Below are 25,589 nucleotides of genomic sequence, written 5' to 3' on the forward strand. Positions count from 1 at the left end.
GCTTAATGCTCAGAAGTAACCTACTGCAGAGGTAAAAAGCTAAAGCTTGGGCTCTGGGTAGAGACAGACACACACAGAGGTCCAGTCTACACTGTCTCCAAAAGCTATTATACGGGCTTTGTACAGTGACTGATACACAATAATTATGGAAGCATTAACTATTATTAAAATAAGGTCACATAAAAAATCAATTTTAGAATTATGGTTTTCCCGCTGAATTTCAACTTCTGGCAGCACCGTACCAAAAGGGCCCGCATCTTTATCCCCAAGCACCACGAGGCTTTCAAACGTGGTCCGCAGAGAGCATAAAAGAAAAAAATCCAAGAGTCCAGTTTCCTTCCTGCCACATTTTACTCCCTCTCCCGGGACCATGGTATTGTTCTCAGGGAAGTTAAGATTTTCCCCATAGAGTTCCCGCTGAGCCACTACCCGCTGCTAATTAACTTCATGCGGACAAATTTTCAAGTGACTTGAGGCTTCTGCCTGCCACATGGCATTTCCGAGCTCATGGTTCCTTCCTAGTAGAGTTCAGCAGTTCCTAATGCCATCCTTGTCTAGGAATTCATCCTGGAGGAGTCTCGGTAGAGCTGGCGGATAACAAGTGGACGTGACCCTGTGCTGCCTGCTGCTTGGGGTCCTCCTGGATGGAGGTCAAGGCCAGGTCAGCCACATCTGCCTCTTCTTGCCCCAGCCCCACTGCAAGCCGCAGGGCTGTGGCTCAGTGGGGAAGAACAAGGAGGTAGTGAGCCAGAAACACCCACAGAGCTGCATGCAGGTCAGCCCATCAAGCATGCCACTCAAGGCCGACTGCAGGAATGAACGGGATGCTTGGAAACACCAAACTAAAAACATTTAAAAAACAAACAAACAAAAAAAAACCTCAAAGACAAAAGGCACAAAATACTCATTCAGAACAGAAAAGGTAACCTCATCTACCGAGAGCTTCTATCATCAATATGCTCAACCATGAGATTAAAAAGTAATTAAAAGATCCCTGCCAAGGGGTTCATGTCCTGGGAAGAAGAAACGATGAATTACAGTGCACGGCGGCCAGGGAGGTGGCCCAGCTCTGACATGACATCGTCAGGAAAAACAGCAAAATACGCGTAACTAAGAATGACCTCTGTAGCATCCGAACATCTCTTCTTCTGGCCGAACCCTATGCACAAACAAACGCTTACCCAGGAGCCCCCAGCACGAAGTGGGTGGGCACAGGCTCCTTGACAGAGTCACTGGTTTAATCCAGTTTAGGCCCAAAAGGCCAAGTGACATGGCCGAGGTCTCAAAGCTAAAGAAAATTCAGCAGAGTCTGGATTCAAACCCGGGCATCCAGGACCGTAAACTTCTACTCATCCAGTCAAGCCCTAAGGCCGCTGGGCAGGGGGCAGAGTCTGCGCCTGATCTTCCCCATGACTCAGCCCGCTGCGCAGGGTCACCATGAGCACAGGAGGCATCTGGGGAGAGGATGTGTCCGTATTTCTCAATTCCTAAAAACACACATCAGCATACTTTCTACTTAACACCCAGTATCAGCACTCTGTGCCCAACTCCTTTATTCTACTGGCCGTAGAGCAAACGGCCGAACACACAGAGCCAGGACCTCACTCCTTTCCCAGCTGGTGGCTCCCTCCCTTACGCTCCCCCAGCCCCGAGAACATCCGTCTTTGCCAACACTCAGCACTGTGGCTGGGGCTCGACAGTCGGACAGAGCACGTCCTCGTCCCCATGGCTGGACCCCCACGTCAGGTAACTACTGCTGCACGACTGACTGTCTTAATATCGCCAACACAACCATGCACGTCGGAGGCGAGGACCACATCTCCTTTATCTTTCAGTTTCTGGCAACACTGTGGCCCACAAGAATGTGCATTCAGACTGGCGGGGAGGCAAGGCGATGGAAAGCGAAGTTTAAAACTACTTTCCTACCGCCACCTGCAAGCCCATCAGGCAGGCACGATTTCACGGTATACACCTACAACTTCGGCGTTTTTCTTACTGAGGTCATCTGTTTTGTTGAAAATTATTTGCCAACTTATAATGAAAATACTTCAGCTTGACTTCTCTAGGCTAAGGGGATTTTCTACTCTTTCCGTTTGAGCCTTCCCACATTTCTGCTCTTTGTACTTAAATAATGGAAGTTCCTTTGTGCTGTGTTCTAGAAGTCTGAGAATTTTTAGAACTCAAAACGAGTTTTCCCACAGAAAAGTCAGAAAACAAAAAGCTGACATGAAGGGCACTTAGGTTCCCACGCCCGTCCGCGCTCTGTGCCGTACATCGGAGAACAGCCACGCTGTGCTGCCTTCTGCAGGGAAAATGCCTTTCCAATTCCAGAAGGGTGCCCAAAACACCTACTCCCCTTCCTCTCCTCCGTCTATACCCGTCCTCCATTCCCACCCTCTCTGCTTCCCTGGCCCCTCCTCCCCCCCATTCCACTCTCCCTGGGGACCGAGATCCAGCTAAAGCCTGCACAGATGTTCAGGTTCAAGAACTCAGTCTGGGATTCTGCCACAGGTGGCAGAGGACACAGGGCTACTGTTAGGGCAGCCCTGAGATGGAGTTAAGGCTATAAAGGAGACGACGAAGCAAGAGCTTCAGGAGATGACCGGGAAAGGGACTGCTGTCAGGCACGAGTCATAGTATCATTCGTCCATTTGCTCATTCACTCATTCAACAGATGCTTCATGAGAACTCATAAGAACCACGCTATATTCAGAAAACACAAGAAGACACAACGTGGCTGCTGTTTTGCCTCCCAAGGGACCTTCGGAAATATCTGGAAACGTTCATGGTTATCACAACTCAGAGGGAGTGGGGGTGGAGGCACTACTGGCACCCAGTGGGCGGGGGCCAGGAATGCCACTCACCATCCTCCGGTGCCCAGGACAGCCCCCACATCAATGAATGATCCAGCCCAAGATGTCAACAGTGCTGAGGCTGAGAAAGCCGGCTTTCAGTAATGTATGACAGCTCTTCTTGGAGTAATGTTTAATGTGACAGAATTATATTTTGATCTAATTCTATTACAGGGAAATACATATTGATACGGGAATAAAGAGCAACACTTACTTGTGCATGTTCTCCACTCCTATTATGATCATGATACAGTAGGAAATTCCACTCTGTACAAGAAAATGTAAGGCATACCTATAAAAAGCAAGAGTGCTGTTAGAAGAGAGGCACCCATTCACAGACATCACGATGAGACCATTGAGACTACAAAGTGCTTACGTATCACACGGAACGTGTCCAAATAAAAAGTAAGGAATCTGACTTCCACAGCCTAGAATTCTGTGAGTGCCTCAGAGGGAGTCCCATATCACAAGCCCCAGAAGAGCCAGAAAAACGAAAGGAAGCCCCATAAAGGCACACTCAGTACCCTGGCATTCCCCGTCTCCTGGCTACACGAAAGCGCTGTGGGGTTATGCGGCTCAGGGATTACAGCTTTTTTCATAACTTGGGACTCTATGAGGAAAAGGAGTAATAAATCTGGATTTCAGAAAACTTCTGAGAGAAGAACACTAGTTACTTGTTTTCCCAAATACCTAAAACTGTTTCTCACAAAGCAACAAAAAGTACCAAACAATAGCACTGACTGAAAGCTAGGTACACCCACATCTAGTTATCCGGAAAGCACGATGGCTCAAGTCAAATGATCTAATTCTTCGCTTGCGGTCACTCATCTATAAAACATTCTGGCTGCAGTGACACCCGATTTTCTAACGTCCCAATGCGGAAATCCACCCTTAAATGAGAGAACTAATTTATCCCTTCATTTCATAAAATTCAGGCTAACATGATTAGGGTTTCTGGTTTTAAGCTCAATCCAACCTATCCCTGAGACCACGCATGCCTGGGCACCCAGACGGGTACCCCCAACTCCCTTTCCCCTCTGATGGCGTGAATAATTTATGAAAAAAATTTCAAACCACTGTACACAATTTAAAATATAAACAAAGATCTTAAGCTGTGATTAAAATTACTTTTTAAGCTAATCATTATAGGATAACAGGCATCTCTAGTGTGGGAAAGTTACTTAAACCTTTGAATAAATTTTTCCATAGAAATATTATCAGTAAGAAGGAGGCTCCAAGGCAGGCCCGCAGAAGAAACTTACTGAACCCAATGAACAGAGGATGTCCGTCAGTCTGTCTGTCTCCCCCTCCATCTAAACACACATATCACACAAAAACAATGTTAGCTGGAATACTACTGTCACTAGAAGTCATAAGAAAGCAGAAAAACACATCCGAGTATAAACGGAAACAGAAGGAAGCTGAAGAACCAGGATCAAAACACACGCCCGTGTCTGATGAACTATCCGCGTCCCACCTGCTGGCAGCACGGACGACCCACTAACAGACCTACTGGGGAAATGACAAGGAGGATCACTACATACTTTTAAGGGCTTTTTAAATTGAGCGTAGAACTCATTAAAGATATTGGTCTTAAAAATAGTTTTTTTGAGGACTTTTTTCCTTTTGTATGATTAGATTTCCTTGGAAATACAACAACTCTAGAAGCGACAAGTTCTGTTTCTCAAACTGGGCCATGGTTCCTTCCAGACTCCCGTGGCTTCCCCACTCAGACAATGTGCCTGGCAATCGGACGGGGGCGTGGGGGTGACATCACACCGTGCCTGCCTCCTGTCGTGCAGGCCTCCTTCGCTGTGACCGTTCGGGTTTGTCGTCTGAAGAAGATCTCCGCTCGCCTCTGCATCATCGACCTCCATAAGCCTCGAGCGGCGTTTCCACTCATTCGTGGCTCTGAGGCCTTTCCTCATCCTCCGCCCACGTGCAGCCCCCCGCGTCCTCTCATTAGGAAAAGGAGCATCATACATGCGGGGGAGCCACACATTGTTCGGGCTGAAGAGAGGATCCCTGCAGGGTGAGGCCTGGGGTGTGCACAGTACGCACCCAACTATTACTAGTAAAGTAGACATTCAAGACAGAAGGTGGCCTAACATCTTTCCTCTAATCTTCACTGTTTTAGAGTTGCAGAAACTCAGTCCTGAAGTCACATGCCCTGTGAGCACCCTAACTGACGTTGAACTCCAGTGGCTTCTTCCTGGGCCAGTCACCCGCCGGCTGACTCTTGAAGGGGCGGAGCGGGCTGGGGCCACCGCCGGGGCTTCACACCTCTCCAGCCGCCCCAGGATGGGGAGACCAAAGTGAGCCTTTCTCTCAAAACTTCCAGGTTTCTTTAGATGACACATCTTATTTTGAATTTCAAATCATACCAAACACAGGTGTAAATTTTATGTTTAGCAAAAAAGAACGCAAGTTTCAAAAAGAGTGAGAAACCCCTCCCTGCACGCTCAGCGGATCCCGGCGGGACGCGTGTGATCACTGGCGGCCGCTGTCCCGGGCATGGGGGATGAAGAGCCAACGGGCCGCGGTCTCTGTGAGCAGAACTTGCAGGCGGGAGGCGAAGACACACAATGACAACATTAATCCTGCGCAACAAACACTAGAAGAGAGACTGGAAAAACAGAAAGTCTCCAATCCGGCGTGCCCACCGGACTCCGGGAGCGACAGCGGATAATCATGACTGCGGTCTTAGTCCGGGATGTCCAGGCTCACAGTGAGCTGGCTCCGGCACTAAGCTCCTCTCTGCAGGGTGACACCTTTCAACTCTTGCCATGATCACTGAGCCCCTTTTGCAGACGAGGAAGGTGAAGCCAAAAGGCTTGGAGCTCCATGTCGCCAGTCACTTAAGAGAGCTGGCGGCTCACAGTGCCTAGAGCAGAGTGCAGTTCTGACTCTGGAGTCCAAGCTCCACTCCACTAGCTTTCTTGGTGATCGGGGATAGTTAAATCAACAACTCAAAGTATAAACAAATTCTCAGTTAAACTTGCAAATGATGGTTAAAAAAAAAAAAAAAATCTGAGACCAAAGAGAAGTAGATCAAATTATCAATTCTATTTAGAGAGTACTAACATATGTCTCCCAAAATGGAAATTGTCAAAATCAATAGTAGAAATGACTACCTTCGAGCCTGAAAAAGCAAAGCCCTAAACTGCAAACTGAAAGGAGCCTCTACTTACCCTACACATTCCAATTAGCAAAGAGTTATTTAGACCTGGTACAGAGCAGTTAAAAAAAAAAAAAATTCTCTTCCCAAAGAAAGGAATATAAAATGTTTCTTCTTCGAGGAAAAAAAAAAAAGACCAGAGAACTCTATTTTGAAAAATCCTCGTTCTCACGTATGATTTGAAATACTAAGGATAACGTAAGGTCAGCTTCCTCACTGCACTGTGTGTAAGGCATCCGAGAAGGTTTTTTGGCAAGAAAACACCTCCTCAGTACAGAGCCCTAAGGAAAGAGAGAATGCTCACCTTCACAGTGCTCCTTGCTGCCCAACCCCAAAAGGCACTACTTACATTTCCTTTTTCTACTGTTTATACTGACATGAATGGTGTCCCTGGACTTGGCCACTCTGAACTACAAGCCTTCCTCAACCCCTCTTTAAAATGTGCCTCCTAGGGGCACCTGGGTGGTCCAGTTCGGTAAATATCCAACTTTTTGATGTTGGCTCAGGCCTGGAGCTTAGAGTCCTGGGATCAGGCCCCATCTCGGGTGCCTCGCTCAGCAGGCTGTGTGCCAGAGGATTCTCTCTCTCTCTCTCCCTCTGCTCCTTCCCCTGGGCACATGCTTGCATACATTCTCTCTCTCTCAAATAAATAAATCTTTTAAAAAGGTATTAAAAAATAAAAAATAGGGCACCTGGGTGGCTCAGTCAGTTAAGCGTCGGCCTTCAGCTCAGGTCATGATCCCAGGATCTTGGGATCAAGTCCTGCATCACTGGGCTCCCTGCTCAGCAGTGAACCTGCTTCTCCCTCTCCCTCTGCTCCTGTCCCTCCTTGCATGCTCTCACGCTCTCTCAAATGAATTTTTAAAAAACAAAACTTTTAAATAAATAAATAAACAGGTAAAAAATAAAACGTATCTCTCAAATACTGGAGCATTTAAGGGTGAAATATGTAGACTGGGATATGATTCTAATTAATTCAGAAAAATAAGTTGGGGAATAAATAAGAAAGGTGGAATTTTCAAAACTGTTGAAGTTGGGTGATGGGTATATTTGAAAAGTTTGAATTTTAGAAGTTTCATAATAAAAAAAGCACATATATGTACACACACACACACACACACACACACACACACACACAGGCATGATTTATGAGAAATGTAAGTAGAATCAAAGCCCGTATGTGGGAACTGAGAGATGGGCTCCAAGCCTCAGGACAGATACTGCCTGCTGGCCGCGCCCATCAGAGGACTGGCCGCCTGCCAATAGGGCAGAGGCTGAATACATGATCCTTGATTGATTTTTTTCATTAGTTTCTAGGAAACATTTGCAATTGCCAGAGCCAAAAATTAGATTAAGAAATACCAGCCATAGTCCAGCCCTCAGAAGACTCACAAAAAGTCCTCGCACAAACACAGAGGTGTACCAAGGTCCCGCAGACTCTATACCCCACGACAGGAAAGGAAGCACAGGTCCAGCCAGTGTATTCTCCCTGCTCGGGGAGTTTTCATCTCAAACAAGAGTCTTCGGAAGAGCAAACCCGCAAGGCCTCATCTGTGAGTGGGCTCACGGGGCAGCCAGTGAGCAAGCTGCAGAAGCTCCCACTTAAAAAGGACAACTCGGAAGCAATCACAAAGAGGCCCTTCCCTGAGAGTCTCTGTGGCTTTGCCAAGATTGTTCTTCTCCTGATTCGCTTCTGTCACCCAACCAGCCACCTGTAAAACGCAGGAAGGAGGGGGTTTCTGTACCTGAGGTTTGTCGGGAAGCCCTGCGGTTAGGAAGGGAGCTGACCGAAGGGGACACAAACATCTAGAGGGTCATAAAGAAAAGCTTTCCGTCATAAGGAATTTTTCCCCACCAAACACAAACAAAAACCTCTTTTTACGAATGGCAGAATCTAAAAAATGGTAATAGTTCTATCACTGGGCTGTACCAGACTCTTAAAAGCCACCTGTCTTGGCATAAAAGATGTCAAAGTCGGTGAAGAGAACCGGTCAGGACAGAAGGAAAAGTCTGTATGTCTTTTCCCTTCATCCGTGCTATTTCATACACTGCAATAGCAAAGTGCCCTCTAAGCCCAAACGGAAGAGACAGAGCCCAATCTCCACACTTTTTTTCTATTAAAAATAAAAATATAAAACTTTACATATAAAGGTAAGAACAAAACCCATATCATGTATCTTTGTACACACTCAACCACAAAGATGTCCAAAGGCTTCATTTAAATATAATCAAAACAATTACTTACCATCCAAAGCAAAAAAGTGCAAGATAAAGGCCCAAAAGGGTAGCAACGACATGTCTTATAAAAGAGCTAGTTTTGCTGGAACGTAGATAAGTTCGAAACCAAACAGCTGCTAGCAAGGCAAAGAGTTGGCACACTACAAAGTTGACCTGTAAAGAAAAATTAAAATTCCATATTAGCAACACAGACTTGACTCTTTCATTTGATACAACATTTAAATTCTCCGAAGAAAAACCCCGAAGCTATATAAAATTAAGATCTCCCAAGTTTACCAGAGAAACAGAAACAAAAGCAAAAATTGGGACCTGGGCAGGGATGGCAGCTCCCCGTTCTGCGAGATGGGCGGGCGCCCGCCGCCTGTGCTCCAGGGTCAGGTGGCACCCATCGTGGAAAGGCCTGGAGGGGCCTGGAGGAACCTTAAGGTCATGGGAATGCAGACCCAGAAACCGCACAGGGCACCCTGTGGTATATAAGCGAAAGAAAAGAACGTGTCTAATGACACAGGCCTTCCTCTATTAGAAAAGCACGGTTCTGAGTTTCTCCACATATCCCCTGGGTGGGATCTGGTCAGGACCCCCGAAGCTCTGGGGGAAGGCGTCCTCCTCCATGCGGAGTTCACGGCCACTCCACGGAGGGCGTCAAAAAGCACGACGGGTCTCAAACCACTGCTTAGGAACGGCAGGGACCAGCTGTCTCAGCTCTGGGGGTGCTCAGGGACGGGTTCAGGAGGCGGCAGGACGAGTGACAACTGCGGAAGGCACCTTCAGCAAGCAGTGAGGAAACACATTCACCGTCAAGCCCACCCATGCCACAACTCGCAGAGACACTGCGCTGACCAGGGGACAGGCTGACGTCCGCGCCGCCGCTCTTCTCGCCCGAACATTCTACCCTCGCAAGGCGGCTCGTAACAGGCTAAGACGAAGCTCTCTTTGGTATTTAAAGATGCAAGAAAAATCTCTATTTCTTTCTTATGAAACAGATTCTCACAGACTATTAAGGAAAATAGGCCTTAAAATCGAAAGACATGGAAAAAAAATCCACTGGACATGAGGAACTTGCCAAAACCATGAAACAACTAAACCCCTGTTTCAGGCGCCTCAGTGTGAACCAATCAGACCATCCTCATGTAGACGCTGCCACAGATCTCCAGAGACATCTCTGCCTAGAGACAGCACAACTGTGTGCTTCTCTCTGCACTACCAGGAGAAAAACAGTTGAACATTGTTGTACTTGGTCTAAGAGACCATTGTTCTTCGAAACAGTCAGACTCGATACAAGTAAACTGTCATTCCAACAGGTTCTAAGCACTTCTTCCCTCCTAAAGGGTTCTAACAATATATTCTTAAGCAAAAAGTAAATATACTGGAAAAATGGATATTTTTCATATAAATACTACTCACACCTGCAAAGCTTCTTACAGTTTGAAACCTTCCTTTCGAATATCCTTGAGTTCACCAAAAATGTATTAGAGAGCATCTACTATGGGCAAAGCATTAGGAACCCCAAATATGCACAAGTCCCAGACCTGGCCTTGGGCAACTTTAGAATCTAATGAAAAAAGAAAATAGGTACATAAGGAACTTCAACATCTTTTGAAAGGTTACATGAGAAAGAACACCTCACCAAAGGAGAGAACAGAGAGGGATGAATGTCACAAGGCTGGTGACAGGATTTCCCAATCATAGCTGACATCCACAAGCATCTGAGGAGTTTCTCCCTGCCTCCCTCCTTCTCTCTCTCCTCCCTTTCTCTTTTCACTAGTGTCTAATACACTAAACAAAGTGTGGCAATTATCACAGAAGCGTTCTTGGGCCACTGACATACAAAATGTTGTATCTTTGTAAATATCCATTTCAAAACCATCATCTTACAGATAAAGAAAAGGAGATCACGTCTTAACTCCAGACACTGAATCAAAAATCTTCAGGGTAAACCTAAAAGTTGATATAAAAAACAAAAAGAGAAAACAACCCAAGGATCTAATGATCCTCGAGGTGTAAAAACCAATAGTGTTGGAAGGTTAGGTAAAGGGGCGTTTTAAACAAACAAATGACACACACACACACACACACACACACACACACACATAACATGAAGGAACAGGCATTTCTGCAAAGAAGACATCCAGATGGCCAATAAATGCATGAAAAAGTGCTCAACACCACCAGCATCAGGGAAATACAAATCAAATCCATAATGAGATAGCACCACACACCAGTCAGAATGGCTTAAATTAACAAGTCAGGAAACAACAGATGTTGGCGAGGATGCAGAGAAAGGGGAACCCTCCTACACCTCCAACACCTGTTGGTGCGAATGCAAGCTCGTGCAACCACTCTGGAAAACAGCATGGAGGATCCTCAAAATGTTGAAAACAGAGCTACCCGACAACCCAGCAATCACACTACTGGGTATTTACTCTAAAGATACAAATGTAATGATCCGAAGGGGCACAGGCACCTAAATGTTTATAGCAGCATGTCCACAACAGCCAAACTATGGAAAGAAGAAAAATGTCCATCAACAGATGAATGGATAAAGAAGATGTGGTATATATATACAATGGAATATTATGCAGCCATCAAAAGAAATGAAATCTTGCCCTTTGCAAAGACGTGGATGGAACTAGAGGGTATTATACTAAGTGAATTAAGTCAATCAGAGAAAGATAATTATCATATGATCTCACTGATATGAGGAATTTGAGAGGCAGGGGTGGGGGGTCATGGGGATTAGGGAAGGAATAAATGAAACAAGATGGGATCGGGAGGGAGACAAACCATAAGAGACTCCTAATCTCACAAAACAAACTGAGGGTTGCTGGCGGGTGGAAGGGAGGGAGAGGGTGGCTGTGTCATGGACATGGGGGAGGTACGCGCTACGGTGAGTGCTGGGAAATGTGTAAGCCTGATGATTCAAGACCTGTACCCCTGGGGCAAATAATACATTATATGTTAGTTTAAAAAAGAACATGAAGGAACCACTGAGAAAGGAAAATGCAAATGAGCACAACATGGAATCCTGGGAGGGTCAGGATGGAGGGCTGGAAAGTGAGGGCTCTGCGTGTCACGCTGAGGGGTTTACAACTGAGCCCGTAAGACCTGAAAAACCACTGGAGATTTTTAAAATGAAAAAGTGATGTGGTCCATGCTCTCCTGCAAAGGCAGGAACAGAACAAGGACAGGGGCTGCTATCCCAGCCTCCCTGAGAAAGGAGCCCACAGCTGCAGGGACACAGAGAGGAGAGAACCAATTCAAAAGATGCTCAGGCCAGAGGACTGTCAGGTCTGGTCACTAGACGAGGGGATGAGCGAATGTGAAAGCCAACTGGTTGTTAATAAATGATAACACGGTAAAAAAGGGGATTATCCAGAGCAGAAAGTCACATTTTATAAATAAGGAAACTATGTCTTAATGCTTAGGTGACCTGTCTAAAATAAAGAGCTTAAGAATAATTAATAAATTATCCACTGTTTGGCCAGGACAACTGCACAGGAGATACAAAGATGCATACAACGTGTTCCTGCTCCAAAAGAACCAAAAGAGTGAGTCATGGACACAGAACCAGAGGACAATTTAAGCACCCAAGCTCAGACCCAGCGGAAGCCGACAGAGGGGCCCTCCATGCCCCGGACCTGGGAAAGCAGCCCCAAGGCATAGCCCACATCTGAGCCTTGTGACTGGGCTGGGGAGGAGACGGACTGGACAGCCAGACAATGGCAGGAACTCTAGGAGGAGGGCGTAGCACAATTCATGTCCAGAAAAGAAGCGTAAGTCCACACAACTACCTTACGTAGAGAAAACTAGAATACGTAGATACCCGGATGTTCAAGCAACTGTTCTGAAAGGCCTTCAAGGTAAAACTTTGCCAAGCTGAAGCCATAGCTCAGTCAGTCTTTCATGGGGGGTAGGGCTGGCAAGGGCAGTGATTATGAGAGGGAGAGAGAACGAGAAAGAAGGCACACACCTATGAGGTCTAGAGATACGTCACGTCCTGGGTACTTGACACTGGTTATCTCATTTAATCCCCCAAACAATGTGCCATTTCCCCATTTTACTCAACCAACTCCAGGTCAATTACAGTAACAGGTGGCCCCCCACTCTCAAATCCAAATCTGACCGGTTCTAGGCTGTTCCATGGCTGCCTCTCTACTTCCAGAGAATGTCTGAAGGTCAAACTTGATTGCTGCAGACAAGTATTTTAGAAACAATGCTATCTGCAAAACACTGCCATCCTGTTTAACAAAAACATGGACAACTGGTCATATCCACCCCGTTGCTAATAAAGACAATAAAAAAGATTTGTGGAGTTCATGTCCGTTTGTTTTGACACGTGACAGGTCACCCCTTTCTACAAGGTTTCTTTCAGGTGGAAAGAAATTTAGACTAAGAAGACTTACTGTTCTCTTTTGACAGCTGTTTTGTTGAAAATATACACGCATGACCTGATGTGCCTTCAAAGAAACCGCTCCCAGAAATCTGGGAGGGCAGGAGGTGGGAGGGCAGGCAGGACACAGGAAGGGAGCAAGAAGGAAGCCTGGGAAACCTTCGCTCAGACTCACTGGGCCCACAGCTCATTTTATACAAAAGAAGGCTTTTTATGAAAAGCTGCTCAAAACAGTCCTTATAAAGGCAACTGCAGACGTATCAGAGGACGCTCTTTAAGGAGCGAGTATTGCGTGAGCCGGTGAGCGCCAGATGACGCCGCTAGATCTCACACTAAGCTCCCGTCCACGCACTCAGGTTAAAAGCCTGCTGCTCAGTAATTCAGGACACTGCCGTGTAACAGCAACAAGATTAATTCTTTTTTAAGGACATTCAAAGAAATACCTTAAGATCCCAAAATAAATTTGTAAGCGCACTTCGGGAGAGAAGGGTCCAAGACAGTGACCTACGACGCCCCTGAATTCACCTCTTCCCAAGAACACACCGCAGCTCCGAATCCACAGCGCACTCGGAACCTGCGGGAGGGGTTGGAAGGTCATCTCACTGCGGAGACCGTTTCACAACACGCCCATACACCAAATCATTATGCTGCAGCCCTTAGATGCACACCATCACACACGTCACTGAGATCTCAATAAAACCAGGGAGAAAAGCATTTAGGTAGTTGAAAAGCTAGTTCAAAGATACAGACCTTTTGGAAGAAAAGACTGGTAGATCTTACCATATAAAGATTTTTAAATCATATATGGCAAAATGCAAAAAAAAAAAAAAAAAAAAAGTCAAAGGACAAATGAAAAGTGGGAAAATACTCACAGAAGAGATGATCGAAAAAGAGTCATTTACTTAATATACAAAGAACTTTTACATATCCACAGGAAAACTGAGCTACTCAACAGAAAATTAAGCAAAAAGCACAAACATTTACAAATGTCGGTGTCCAGTAAAGATCTGGAAACTTCTCTCTCCATCCCCAGCAAAGCCATGCCGGTGAGGTCGTCAGGGCCAATAACATAATAAATAATATCAATTTTACATAATAAACAGATTTGCTACACAAAAGTTAAAGACTTCCACACAACAAAAGAATGGTAAATTAATGTTATAAGTAACCATCTGGAAGAAAAAAATGCATATAAGAGATACATGACAAAGGGTTTTAATATTCAAAATGTAGAAACAACTAAAAGTTAATAGGAAAAGACATAATTAAAAAAAAGAAGGGGCGCCTGGGTGGCTCAGTGGGTTAGGCATCGGCCTTTGGCTCAGGTCATGATCCCGGGTCCTGGGATGGAGCCCCATGCTTCTCTCTGCCCCTCCTCCCACTCATTCTCTCAATCTCTCTATCTCTCTCTCTCTAATAAATAAATAAAATCTTTTTAAAAATTAAAAAAATAAAATGTGGTTAAAAGAATGCATACGTCTGTATGTTCTGATGCGGAAGATCACCAAGACAGTCTAGGAAGTGAAAACACAAGCTGAGAGGCACCTGGGTGGCTCAGTGGGTTAATGCCTCTGCCTTCGGCTCAGGTCATGATCCCAGGGTCCTGGGATCGAGTCCCCGCATTGGGTTCTCTGCTCAGCAGGGAGCCTGCTTCCCTTCCTCTCTCTCTGCCTGCCTCTCTGCCTACTTGTGATCTCTGTCTGTCAAATAAATAAGTAAAATATTAAAAAAAAAAAAAAAAAGCACAAGCTGAAGAACAGAAGAAAAAGCCAAACTACGTATACCTTCCTTCATTATATATGTACTTGCTGTCCTAATTACGGACCTGCTGTGTACCCGCAATGTGCTAGACGTTAGCATGGTCTCCACATGACCTACTCATGGATGCTGCATGTCCCTAGTTGTCGGGGCTCAACAAACAGCTGGTGAGCTTGACACGCCCACTTCCTGTAACCCTCAGGACCATCCTGGGGATGCAGGTTGTGCCACTCTCCACGTGCTGCTCTGCTTCCCTGAGCACATGCACAGAACCAGGCATCAAAGTGTCAGACTGGTCACCCCTAAGAAGGAGGTCATGGAGAAGTGGTGGACTTGAAGTACCCCAGTATTTCCGATGCTGGATGTACAGTGAAGCTCCCTGTGCAAAGCCCTCTTTCTGGTTCTATTCCTTCCAGTTCCCCCATAAGGAATAACTATCAGCCTTAAGATTTAATAGTCTCATGAGTATTTTCATATTTTTACCATCTCTGTAATTTGCAAAGTATTGTGTTGCTTTGATTGCTTAAACCTTTTTAAGATTTTGTTTATTTATTGGAGAGAGAGAGAGCGCACACAAGCAGAGGGAGATGGAGAAGGAGAGAAAGAAACTCCCTGCTTAGCGTGCAGCCCCATGCGGGACCTGATCCCAGGACCCTGAGATTATGACCTGAACCAACCCAACGACAGACACTGAAGCAACTGAGCCACCCAGGTGCCTTCTGAATGTTTTGAATCTTATAAAATGGTAAAAGACTCAAAGGATCTGCATCTCTCTCCCACTACCGACATTCTAGTTCCCCTGCCCCACGTTCTTGATGGTAGTTGCTACTGTCAGACTTGTAATTTCTGCCAAGCTAACGGATGTAAAACATATATCTCTTTTTTCCTGGTGGCTTTCCACTGATTACTAGTAATCAGTAAAAATGAAATAGCATTTTTCATGTTTACTGGATAGTCCGTATCCTCTCTAAATCCTTTGTTCATGTCTCTGTTGGGTTGTCTTCTCAGTGACTTTTTTTAAAAGACTTGTTTATATATTTGAAACTGATCTTTACAAATAACTTCTCTCGGCCTACGGCTTGCCTTTTATCTTTGTTTATGGTGTTTTATTCAATAGAAATTTTCTTTATGATTTGTGTGCCCTTCAGTTTTTTGTTTTGGATACGGCGGACACACAATGTTACACTAGTTTCAAGGGTAGGACACTGATTCCACGAGCTTGAAGATTATGCTATGCTCACCACAAGTGTCGCTGCCATCTGTCCCCATCAGTGCTGTTACAATTTCACTATTGTATTCCTGATGCTGTGCCTTTTATTCCTGTGACTTACTCACTCCACCGCTCCACGCCTGGAGCTCCCACTCCCCTTTGCCTGCTATGTCCCTCCTCTCCCCCATCTCTAGCCTCTGTTTTCTGCACTACACATACAACTGTATTTATTTCACAAATACACGGACACATAGCCATCTATTTTGGGAGTTAGTTTTAAAAAAACAACAACAAAGGAAAAAGCTCATGTGTGATCATATCACTGAATGAGATCAAACCCGTATTTCCAAATATTCTACTTAAGGCATTAAAACATTTATCTGTGTCTGCTTTGTACTTAAACCGAGTATCTTCATGCCTAGAGCACTAACATTTTCTGATTTTGTATAATAAATGTGACCATGCTTAACACAGCCTAAGTTATCCTCACGGTACTCATGTGACGTAAGCGTTATCTCTACTTTAAAGGGCACAGCAAGCATGGAAGATCTGGGATCCAGACCTTGTGACTCTGTCTTCAGCTTTTTCTTTTAGTTCCAAAGTTGAACCTGATCCTACCATTCTCTCATTTTTACCAAGGGTGTCTACACTTCAACCAATGTGTAGCTAAGAAAATGTTAGGCTTCTTAAACAATGAATTTTGGAACACTGAGAAAATGAAAAAAAAATTAAAAAAAAAAAAAAAGTTATGCTTCAAATTTCCTCCCTCTCCTGGAACACGAGGAAGGGATCTGGGAAGTGTTCAAAATGCAAATCAATTTATACACTCGTCACTGCGCAATCTTCTCAACAGACCTGTGCTGTCACATGGGAGATCAGCAGCTACATGGGACTCTGAGCACTTCCGTGCGGCTACGCAAAATCGAGATATCAAATTCACACCAGACTTCAATCATACAGCGTGAAAAAGAATGTAAAATTACCTCATTAATAATTTTTATACTGATTACATATTGAAATATTTTGGTATATATGTTGCCGAAAAGAGCACAATATTGAAATATTTTGAACATACTAAGTTATATAAAATATTTTATGAGTCTTCATTTCATCTGTTTCTGTTTACTTTTTTAATGTGTCTACTAGAAAACCTGAAGTTATATATATGGTTAATACTTGTGGATCCCACCGCATTTTTACTGGACAGCCACTGGTGAATCTGAGATGCTTTAACTTAAACTCCAGCACAGTGACCACAGGGCGTCACACCAGATTCCAGTGCGCTGTACAGTGAGACAACGAGTCTACTCTGCTCAGCACTCATCCCGACGACTGCGCTGCGAATCCCGGCACCTGTCTCACCCACGCCTCCCACCCCCACTTCTAGTGCCTCTCAGTTTGCTCTCTGTAGTCAAGGGGCTGTTTTTTGGTGTGTCTTCTTGGTTCACTTGTTTTGTTTCTTCAACTCCACACAGGAGTGAAACCATATGGTATTTGTCTTTCTCAAACTGACTTATTTCCCTCAGGATTATACCCTCTGGCTCCTCCCATGTTGTTGCAAATGGCAAGACTTCATTCCTCCTTATGGTTGAGTAACATCCCAGTGGATCTCTACACCACATCTTCTTTATCCTTCCGTCGGCTGATGGACACCTGGGCTGCTTCCATAGGTTTGACTTTTGTAAATAATGCTGCAATAACAAAGGAGTGCGCGATCTTTTTGAATTCGTATTCTTGTATCCTCTGGGTAAATATCCCGTGGTGTGATTACGGGATCTTGGTATAGTTCTATTTTTAACTGCTGAGGAACCGCCATACTGTTTTCCAGAGAGGCTGCACCGGCCTGCATTCCCACCAACCGTGGAGGAGGGTTCCCCTTTCTCCACATCCTTGCCAATGTTTGTGGTTTCTGATATGCTTTATATTAAAAGCTTAAAAATGTTCCTCCTCCAATGAAAAAATGTGTACTTAAATTGCCACACATGCCCAACAACATTCTGTCAATTAATACTACATCGGAACTAAGCAACGATTGACTTTAGAGTTAATACAGAATTAAAAAAAAAAAAAAAAACAACTTTAGAGTAAAAAGCTCTAAATCTTGAGGCAACTCAAGAGGATTATGATCCTCAACATATTAACAAAAGTGGCCCAAAATATCAATTGCTACCTCCATATCTCATATCAAGGGAATACAGAATCTGTTTTAATGTTACTTTCCTCTAGTATTAATGGCTTTTAGATAGCACATTTACATTCTCAAACAGTGTCTCGCAAGGTAAACAGCCAGGCTTTGGGAGACCCCACATTTCTGGGGTAGGGAGTGAGGCACGCAGGCTGTAGCCAAGGAAAAAAGGCGTCTCGAGACCCCGCGGACAGAACCATCAGCATCACTGGCACGGCGCTCTAGTCTACCCGTGCAAGTCCAGCTGTGTAAGCGTCACCGAGACAGCTAGTTAGAAGTGGTTCTTGGGAAAAAAAAAAAAAAAAAAAAAGAAAGGAAGGAAGGAAGGAAAAAAGGAAGAAAGAAAGAAAGGAAGGAAGGAAGGAAGGAAGGAAGGAAGGAAGGAAAGAAGAAAGAAATGATTCTCGGATTCTTGCCCCAGAAGTTTTATTCCCCAAGCCTAAACCAGACCTGATTTTTTTTTTTTTTTTTTTTTTTTTAATTCCGCAGGCAAAACTTGTGCGCAGCTATGTTTGGGAAACATGTCCTCATCAACCAACCTCAAATCCAAGTACATGTGATGGGCCCCAAAGGCAAGGCATAGAAACACTTTTTAAATCTTTAGGAAATACTATAAATTAAACCCATAAAAAATACCATTAAATACCCACCAGACTTGCCAAGATTTCCAGTCTGACAACTGCAAGTGCGGACTACGGTGTGGACAATGGGCCCTGACACGATGTTGACACAACTGCTCTGGAAAACAAGTACATTCTCTACAGGACTCCAAACATTCATACCCTATGACTCAGCCACTTCACTACTGGGAGGTGTATTAGGGAATGAGAAGACTGTACAAGAATATTTAAAACAGTGTGGTTCACAATAGCCAAATGCTAGAAAAAACCCAACGCCCATTAACAGTAAAATGGCTGGGGGCTTCTGGGTGGCTCAGTCAGCTGAGTGATTCTTGATTTTGGCTCAGGTCATGATCTCGGGGTCAAGGGATCCAGTCTCGAGTGGGCTCGGCGCTGGGGCTGGACGTGGAGCCTGCTTGAGATTCTTTTCTCTCCTTCCCGCGCTGTTCCTCCTCCTCCCCCCAAATCTCTCTCTCTCAAAACAAACAAACAAACAAACAGTAAAATGGCTAAACTGTGGTATATTTATACAATAGGAAACTACACAGAACAATGAAAAGGAAAGAATTATAGATTTTTTTCGCAACATATGGATTAAATTCAACACAGGATGCTGTACAAAAAAAACTACACATTTCTTGAATTCATTCAGAGGACTACAAACAACATAAAAACATATACGCATAAAAAGTTCCAAAAAACAAACGACAGCCCACACTGGTTGGGGATGCCTCCGTGAGTCCCAAAGCTATACAGACAAGCCGGGAAGGATTATCCCGGACGCCACCGAAGTGATGACTGTGGAGGAAGGGGTGGGTTACAATGAGGAACACGTCTATTCCTTCCCTCCCCACCCCACCTCCTCCCCCTTCCCCTGGGCCTGTGGTTACAGAGATACTGACTGCTTAATTGTTAAACTTTATGTATTAGCTACGGTCACGTTAGATGCTGTAATAAACAGACACACAAAACATATAATGGCTCCAACAAAACAGGGTCATGTAACAGCCCGAGGCAAACCAAATTCCTGGTCACTGGGCAGCCTCCCTGGGCGGCTGATTCAGGGGCCCCCGCCCCCCCTGTTCTGGGGTGCCATCACACAGAACCTCATCATTCTTCATCCAGCCACGGGAAGGGAAGACATGAGAGCAGGGGCCAGGCCCACTTGTTCCTAAAGAGCCCCAGCCTGAAAATGGGCCACAGGCCGCTGCGGGCAGAGCTGCCACCAGAGCCCCAGCACCCTGCGAGCCCACGGGGCTCCCTGTGCTTGGGCTGCGAGCCAGGATGGGGAGAACACCGACTCCAGCCCAAGAGCTCAGTGGCCGGGGCCACACTTCCACTCTGCTGCATACACTGTCCTACACGGGTGTCACAGTTCACAATTAGGAAGGGAATTGAGAAACCATCACTCTATCTGTCCAAGTCATCATGGGCCCACCCTAAGGAAGAAATCCAGAATGTTCTATACACGCAATTAAATTAGGAAGGCAAGGCATGAAATGGATAGTATTAAACTGTTATGTGTCTATCTATACCTTATGCATGTTGAAACCCACAAAAGTCTTACAATCACAAGTGTCCTAAAAGACCGGCCAGCCCAGACCCTCAGTCCACAGCGTGTTTCCCTCAGGAACTGCCTGGATATGGCTGGTCATCTATCACCTGACTGCTAGAGACAGGACGCTCACTACTTCACAAGCCAATTTGTTCCATTGTTGGAAACCACTAAATGTCCAAAAGTGCTTCCCGACGGAGACCTAAACTCTTCCTCCGAGAGTCCTCCTTGAATCTGCTGGCCTGTCCCCTCCCAGGTCAAGTCGAGGGACCCTCTGTGGTCCCACAGCACCTACCCACACTCGGTGGTTTGCCCCTGTGTGCACTCCTCCACGCGCATCTCCACACTCCACAGGTGGGACACAGAGTCTGGTACACAGTAAACAAACTTTTGTTTTTTCAAGGAACTGGCCTATTTTTGTGTCTTCTAAAAAGAGCCTAATTAGCTTTCCACAAGGATAACCCCTTTGAAGACGCACAAACTCTTTTCCACAGTAAGTCACAGAAATGTAACAAATGTTCTTTGGAGAAGAGCATTCCGACTTTCTACCAACTTTGCCCAATTCATTTTTACACTACTTAAATAAAGAAAACCAGGTATTTCTCTGCTTTTGATGTAACAATTTTTAAATCCGACAATACCAATATATAGCTTCCTTAAAGTCACAGTCTGATGCTTCGTTTAACTACATTTTAGAAGACAAAATACTGCTTAGGATTTTAACACTTGCTCTGACACCCACCAGAAATGTTAAAAGTCATTAAGAAGAATTCCAAATAAAAAGTTCTAAGGAAATATAAGTGGGAAAAAAAGACCAAAGATACATAAAATTCAGCTTAGTTCAATATTTTCTTTGGAGAACAGGTTAAGAACAGAGCTCAACCCTCATTTCAAATGTGTCAGTTCGGAGGGAGTGGGGAAATAGAAACTTCCAACACTAATGGTTTTTGAATGTTCAAATTAAAGTCAAGAATTATACAGTACCTCAGCAGTACTAACATACACATCTCAAAACAAACTTTAATAGACTCCTGGGTTTTTTTATAAAACTTAGCTAATAATCCCAGTAGTCCTAAGTATTAATACCATTCCTGCTCACAAATTATTGTTCTCAGACTGAAACACTGTCACATAAACCAAGTTTTCCAAATTGTTAACTGAAATAGTCTATCAGAAAATGTAAAAACAAAACTTGATGGCTTTTGGTGCAGCAAGAGAACACAGAGTCCACTGTCACTGAACAGAATGTATCATGACAACACAAACAAATTAAGATGAGGGAACAGTTCAATATAGACTAAGAAGCAAAGCATCACACTAACTTAAAATACCTAAATTTTTTTTAATGATTGGGAGATCATGAACAATAAAAATAACTGGCCAACAAAAGCTTTCTGCTTGAGGTTTAAATGTCCCTCTGAATACATGACTATAATTTCCATTCGTAGTATGGTTGGTTCTAATTCTTCGGGTGTTCTAAAGCTAAGCAGAGCATCAGAACCAAAACAGAACAAGGGTAGGAAGATGATAAGGCAAAACAGAATGAAGTAGCATAACAGGTTTCGGAGTCCAACTGCTGCTAACTTGTTCAATATCTCTTAACTTCGGCTTAGAAACCACCATCTTCAAACAGACGAAAAACCATCTAAAAGAGCTAATGGAAGGAAAAACCGCAGATACAACAGCATCCAGAAATATTAAGTAACTAAAAATAGTCTTAAGAAGAAATGGACAGTATCTACATGAAACAAATTTTAAAATGCTCTATACAGGAAGACATCCAAAAACTACTCGCCTCGAAAGGGCGGCCATTCTTGGGTAGGAAGACTCCAGTGTCATCAAAACTGTTCATTGCTCCCATCAATCACTACATTGAAGTCCAGCACCATAAAACATCAACTTCTTAGAAAAGTTGACTTTTTTTTTTAGAAAAGAAAAAGTTGATCTTAAAATATAGAAATATGAACAAGTGAAAAGGCCAGGAAATTTGCAATGAGAGGAGACTTCCCCTATCAGAGAGTGAAGCAAATCTAAAAACTACAATGAGGCTGGATGAAGAGAGAGATGAATAAAACAGACCCAGAAGTCCAGAGAGATTCAAACACATCATGGGCATATAGAATGTAATAAAGGCAGCATTTCATAATGTTCTGGGATAAAACCAATGAAAAAAATGAGAAGCAATTCCATTACATAAATATAAAAAAATTCCCTAGTTGCCAAACACTATAAGCAAAGTAAAAAGATAAACCTGAAAGGAATACTTAGAAATCACACCATAAAAACCTACTTTCCTCAATATATATAAAGCTCCTACAAATCAATAATAAAAAAAGTAACAGGGGTGCCTGGCTGCCTCAGTCAGTGGAGCCTGCAACTCTTGATCTTGGAGTGGTAAGTTCAAGTCCCACATTAGGTGTAGAGATTACTTAGAAATAAAATCTCTAGAAAAAAAGTGATAAAATAATAGAAAAATGGGCAGATATGTACATGGCCAGTTATCATTCACATGAAAAAGAAACGCCCAAACTTTATAATAAGAGAAATGGAAATTAAAATTAGAATAAAGTAACTTTAAAGTACTTATCTAACTGAGTAAAATGAACATCAAAAGCACTCTGTATTGTCAAGTGCATAAGGAAACGGGCTTGAAAACACGGCTGGTGGTAATGTGTACTAACGAAATGCTGATGGAGGACAATGTGGCACGGGGGGAGAGGATGCATTTAATATGATGTATGTGCACTGCAGATTCTATAACAGGAAAATTGGAAAAGACAAGACTGAAGTATGGTACATTAAGTCAATGAAATGCTAACCAGCCATCAAAAAGAAGGAGGCAACCCCGTAAGTACCAAGATGAAATGATCTAGATTTCCCAGAACAGAAGACCTTTCTCCTTGTCAAGAAAACACTGAATTTGGTTCAGTTACCAGGCAGCTGCTTGCCTCAAGAAAAGCTAGACCCTTCCCTAGTGCCAGGGGATGAACAGTGACCAGTCTCAAAGTCACTGCCAACAGCGAATTCAGGACACGGCCGTGTGCTTCAGCTCTGGTCCACGAGAAATGAAGCCGGAGACTGTCAGCAGTCTTCGTCACACGTAAAAATGGACACAACAAAGATATGCGGGTTTTGCCCATGGACTTAGCAAGTTACGTGAGACCCGTGGACTGGGAAAGGTGCCTGGGATTTAGATGAGGCACTGCCTAAGAGAAATAAATAAGGAAGCAGAAGAAAAAGAACAAAGAAGCACGCCTTGAAGGCCTCAGTAAGCTCCCGGACGCATGCTATCTCTGGGTCTCCACAAGGTCACTGACATGCCCGTGGGGATCTTGCTGGAAGGATACCCCAGGAACTGGTAACAGTGGTTGCCCTTCAGGGCAGAGGATGGGGTAAAGAGAGACTTTCCATCATATATGCCATCTACTTTTTTATTTTGTACCGCAGTCATTTACTATCCACCCCCAAATAATTATTTTTTTTTAAAGATTTTATTTATTTATTTGACAGAGAGAGACCACAGGCAGGAAGAGAGGCAGGCAGAGAGAGAGAGGAGGAAGCAGGCTCCCTGGGTGGCACGGTGGGCTGAGCGTCTGATTCTTGGTTTCAGCTCAGTTCACGGTCTCAGGGTCATGAGATCGAGCCCCGCGTCCAGCTCCGTGCTCAGCACAGAGTCTACTGGAGATTTTCTCTCCCTCTCTTGCTCATACACATGCTCACTCTCTCTTTCTCTCTCAAATAAATAAATCTTTTTTTTTTTAAAAAGTGATTCACACTTGTTTTCAAATTTCCAAACAAAAAAATTGAGCACCAAGATTTAGGATCACAATGATCTCATCTCCCTACACTGCCTCTGCATTGCTAGTTTCATCCCACTGAATGTCAAGGGGTGGCAGCGAGGTCCTAAAGGATGTAAGCATCTCGAACATGATTAGGTCTCTGGCATAGATGAGTTCTTTCAACAAGCATCGAGTAAACTGAACTCCACTACTGTCAGAACCAACTTTGGTAACACAAAACCTTTAAATCGAGAACGACCACCTGCCATGATTGGTAAAAATAAATTCAAACCAAAACACTGGGAAACTGGTTTTTATAAACCATCATAAAAATCTACAGATTACCCAGTAAGAATAACATTCTTCGCAAAACTCAGATTGGACTCATAAACTGAATTCTTCACTGTATCCTCTTCGAACTCCTCATTCCCCCAAACCTGCCTCTTCCCTCTCAGGGCCTCAACTTAGTTCATGGGGTCGCCTCCACCCAGCCCCTCAACTAGACACTACGGAACATGTACTCATATTTGGGGGGCTTCCAAAACACTTTTTAAATCACTCCTATATAGCACGGGTCACTTACTGGCCTATTAGTCTGACTTTCCTTTAAGACCGTGAGCTTCTCAAGGCTTGAGGACAAATTCTGTCCGTCTCAAGAATTGAGGACAAATTCTGTCCCACTCATCCCCGAATGGAGGGTCTAGCCCCACGTGTGCTTCTAATTTACAGAAAGAAAAAGTAGGGGGGAGAAGCCATGCCTCCGAGTTTGCTGCAAACCACGGAGAGCAGACTGTTAAGAACAGAGCAGCTCATGTTAACTTCCATCTTTGTGAGAGGCTTAACCCTCCTTGTATTAATCGCTACCATTAGAAACTTCACAACCGGAAATTTAAAAACAAATATGGGAGCATGAAGATGAGTTCTCGTCACCATTCGACAAACACCTACGGCTGAGCCACAGCGAACACCGGCAACGCCGACGTGCTCCCGCGCTCAGACTCCAGCAGCAGCAGAAGCGGCGCAAGCGGACGAGAGGCCAGCGGCCGAGCCGGACGGCAGGGCGACGGCGGGCCCGCAGGAGCGCAGCCCAGGGACTCACGCGGGACGCGCCTCGGGACTGGATCCTCGCTGGGTTGTACGGCCGGTGCCTCCAGGGTACGGCGACGCCCACGTCAGCCACACACGCCGCGAGGGGCCGGCAAAGACCCCTCCGCTCCCCGGACAGGCGCACCCCCAGGCGCGGTGGCTCTCCTCCTCCGGCCCAGACGCGGGCGCGGGGAGCTGCCCGGCAGGGCCAGACCTCCCGCAACCGCCCACTCCGCGGCCAACGCCACAGCATTAAGAACAGCCAGACTCCCCGGGGCTTATCAAGTGACAGGTCCTGAAGCATATTCTCGCATCATCCACAGAAACCAAAAAGCAGGGAGCTCTTCCAAATGCACAGGAGCAGAAAGCTGGTGATTTCATCAAGACCTCAGCAGAGGTTAGAAGCACCTACCTTCTACCTTCCAGATTAACTGGAGCTTATCTCCCTTCATTTCACTCTCAACCGTCTATGTTAAACTCCGAGGAACTAATTAAGAGGAATTTATTTATACTTGCCTATGAAATTAAAAGGGGCTAGATTAACTGTACCCACAGCTGCCAAATTGTGAGGCTCAAGTAAAGGCAATCTGTCGAAGCAAATTTAATCCAGATAAAAAAAAATAAACTCAACACACACACACACACACACACACACACACACACACATCCCAAAATAACACATGAGCACAGACACAAAGAAAGGGCTGGTCTGCCTAACATCCCCAACACTTGTCAAAC

At 44.6% G+C, this 25,589-nt stretch overlaps 1 protein-coding gene across 2 annotated transcripts in view; it reads right to left on the minus strand.

The window, feature by feature from the left end:
* The window catches only part of MBOAT2 (membrane bound O-acyltransferase domain containing 2), a 120,369-nt gene that overhangs the window by 62,486 nt on the left and 32,294 nt on the right, over window positions 1–25,589 (minus strand). For both annotated transcript variants that reach the window (XM_059405121.1, XM_059405120.1), the window contains exons 2-3: window positions 8,276–8,421; window positions 3,067–3,144 (exon numbers count right to left, since the gene is read on the minus strand). In XM_059405121.1, coding sequence (XP_059261104.1) covers window positions 3,067–3,144; window positions 8,276–8,421 — 224 coding nt within the window. The remainder of the gene's footprint in view (window positions 1–3,066; window positions 3,145–8,275; window positions 8,422–25,589) is intronic.

Source organism: Mustela nigripes, chromosome 7, assembly GCF_022355385.1.
Source record: "Mustela nigripes isolate SB6536 chromosome 7, MUSNIG.SB6536, whole genome shotgun sequence".
NCBI classification, from domain to species: Eukaryota; Metazoa; Chordata; class Mammalia; order Carnivora; family Mustelidae; genus Mustela; species Mustela nigripes.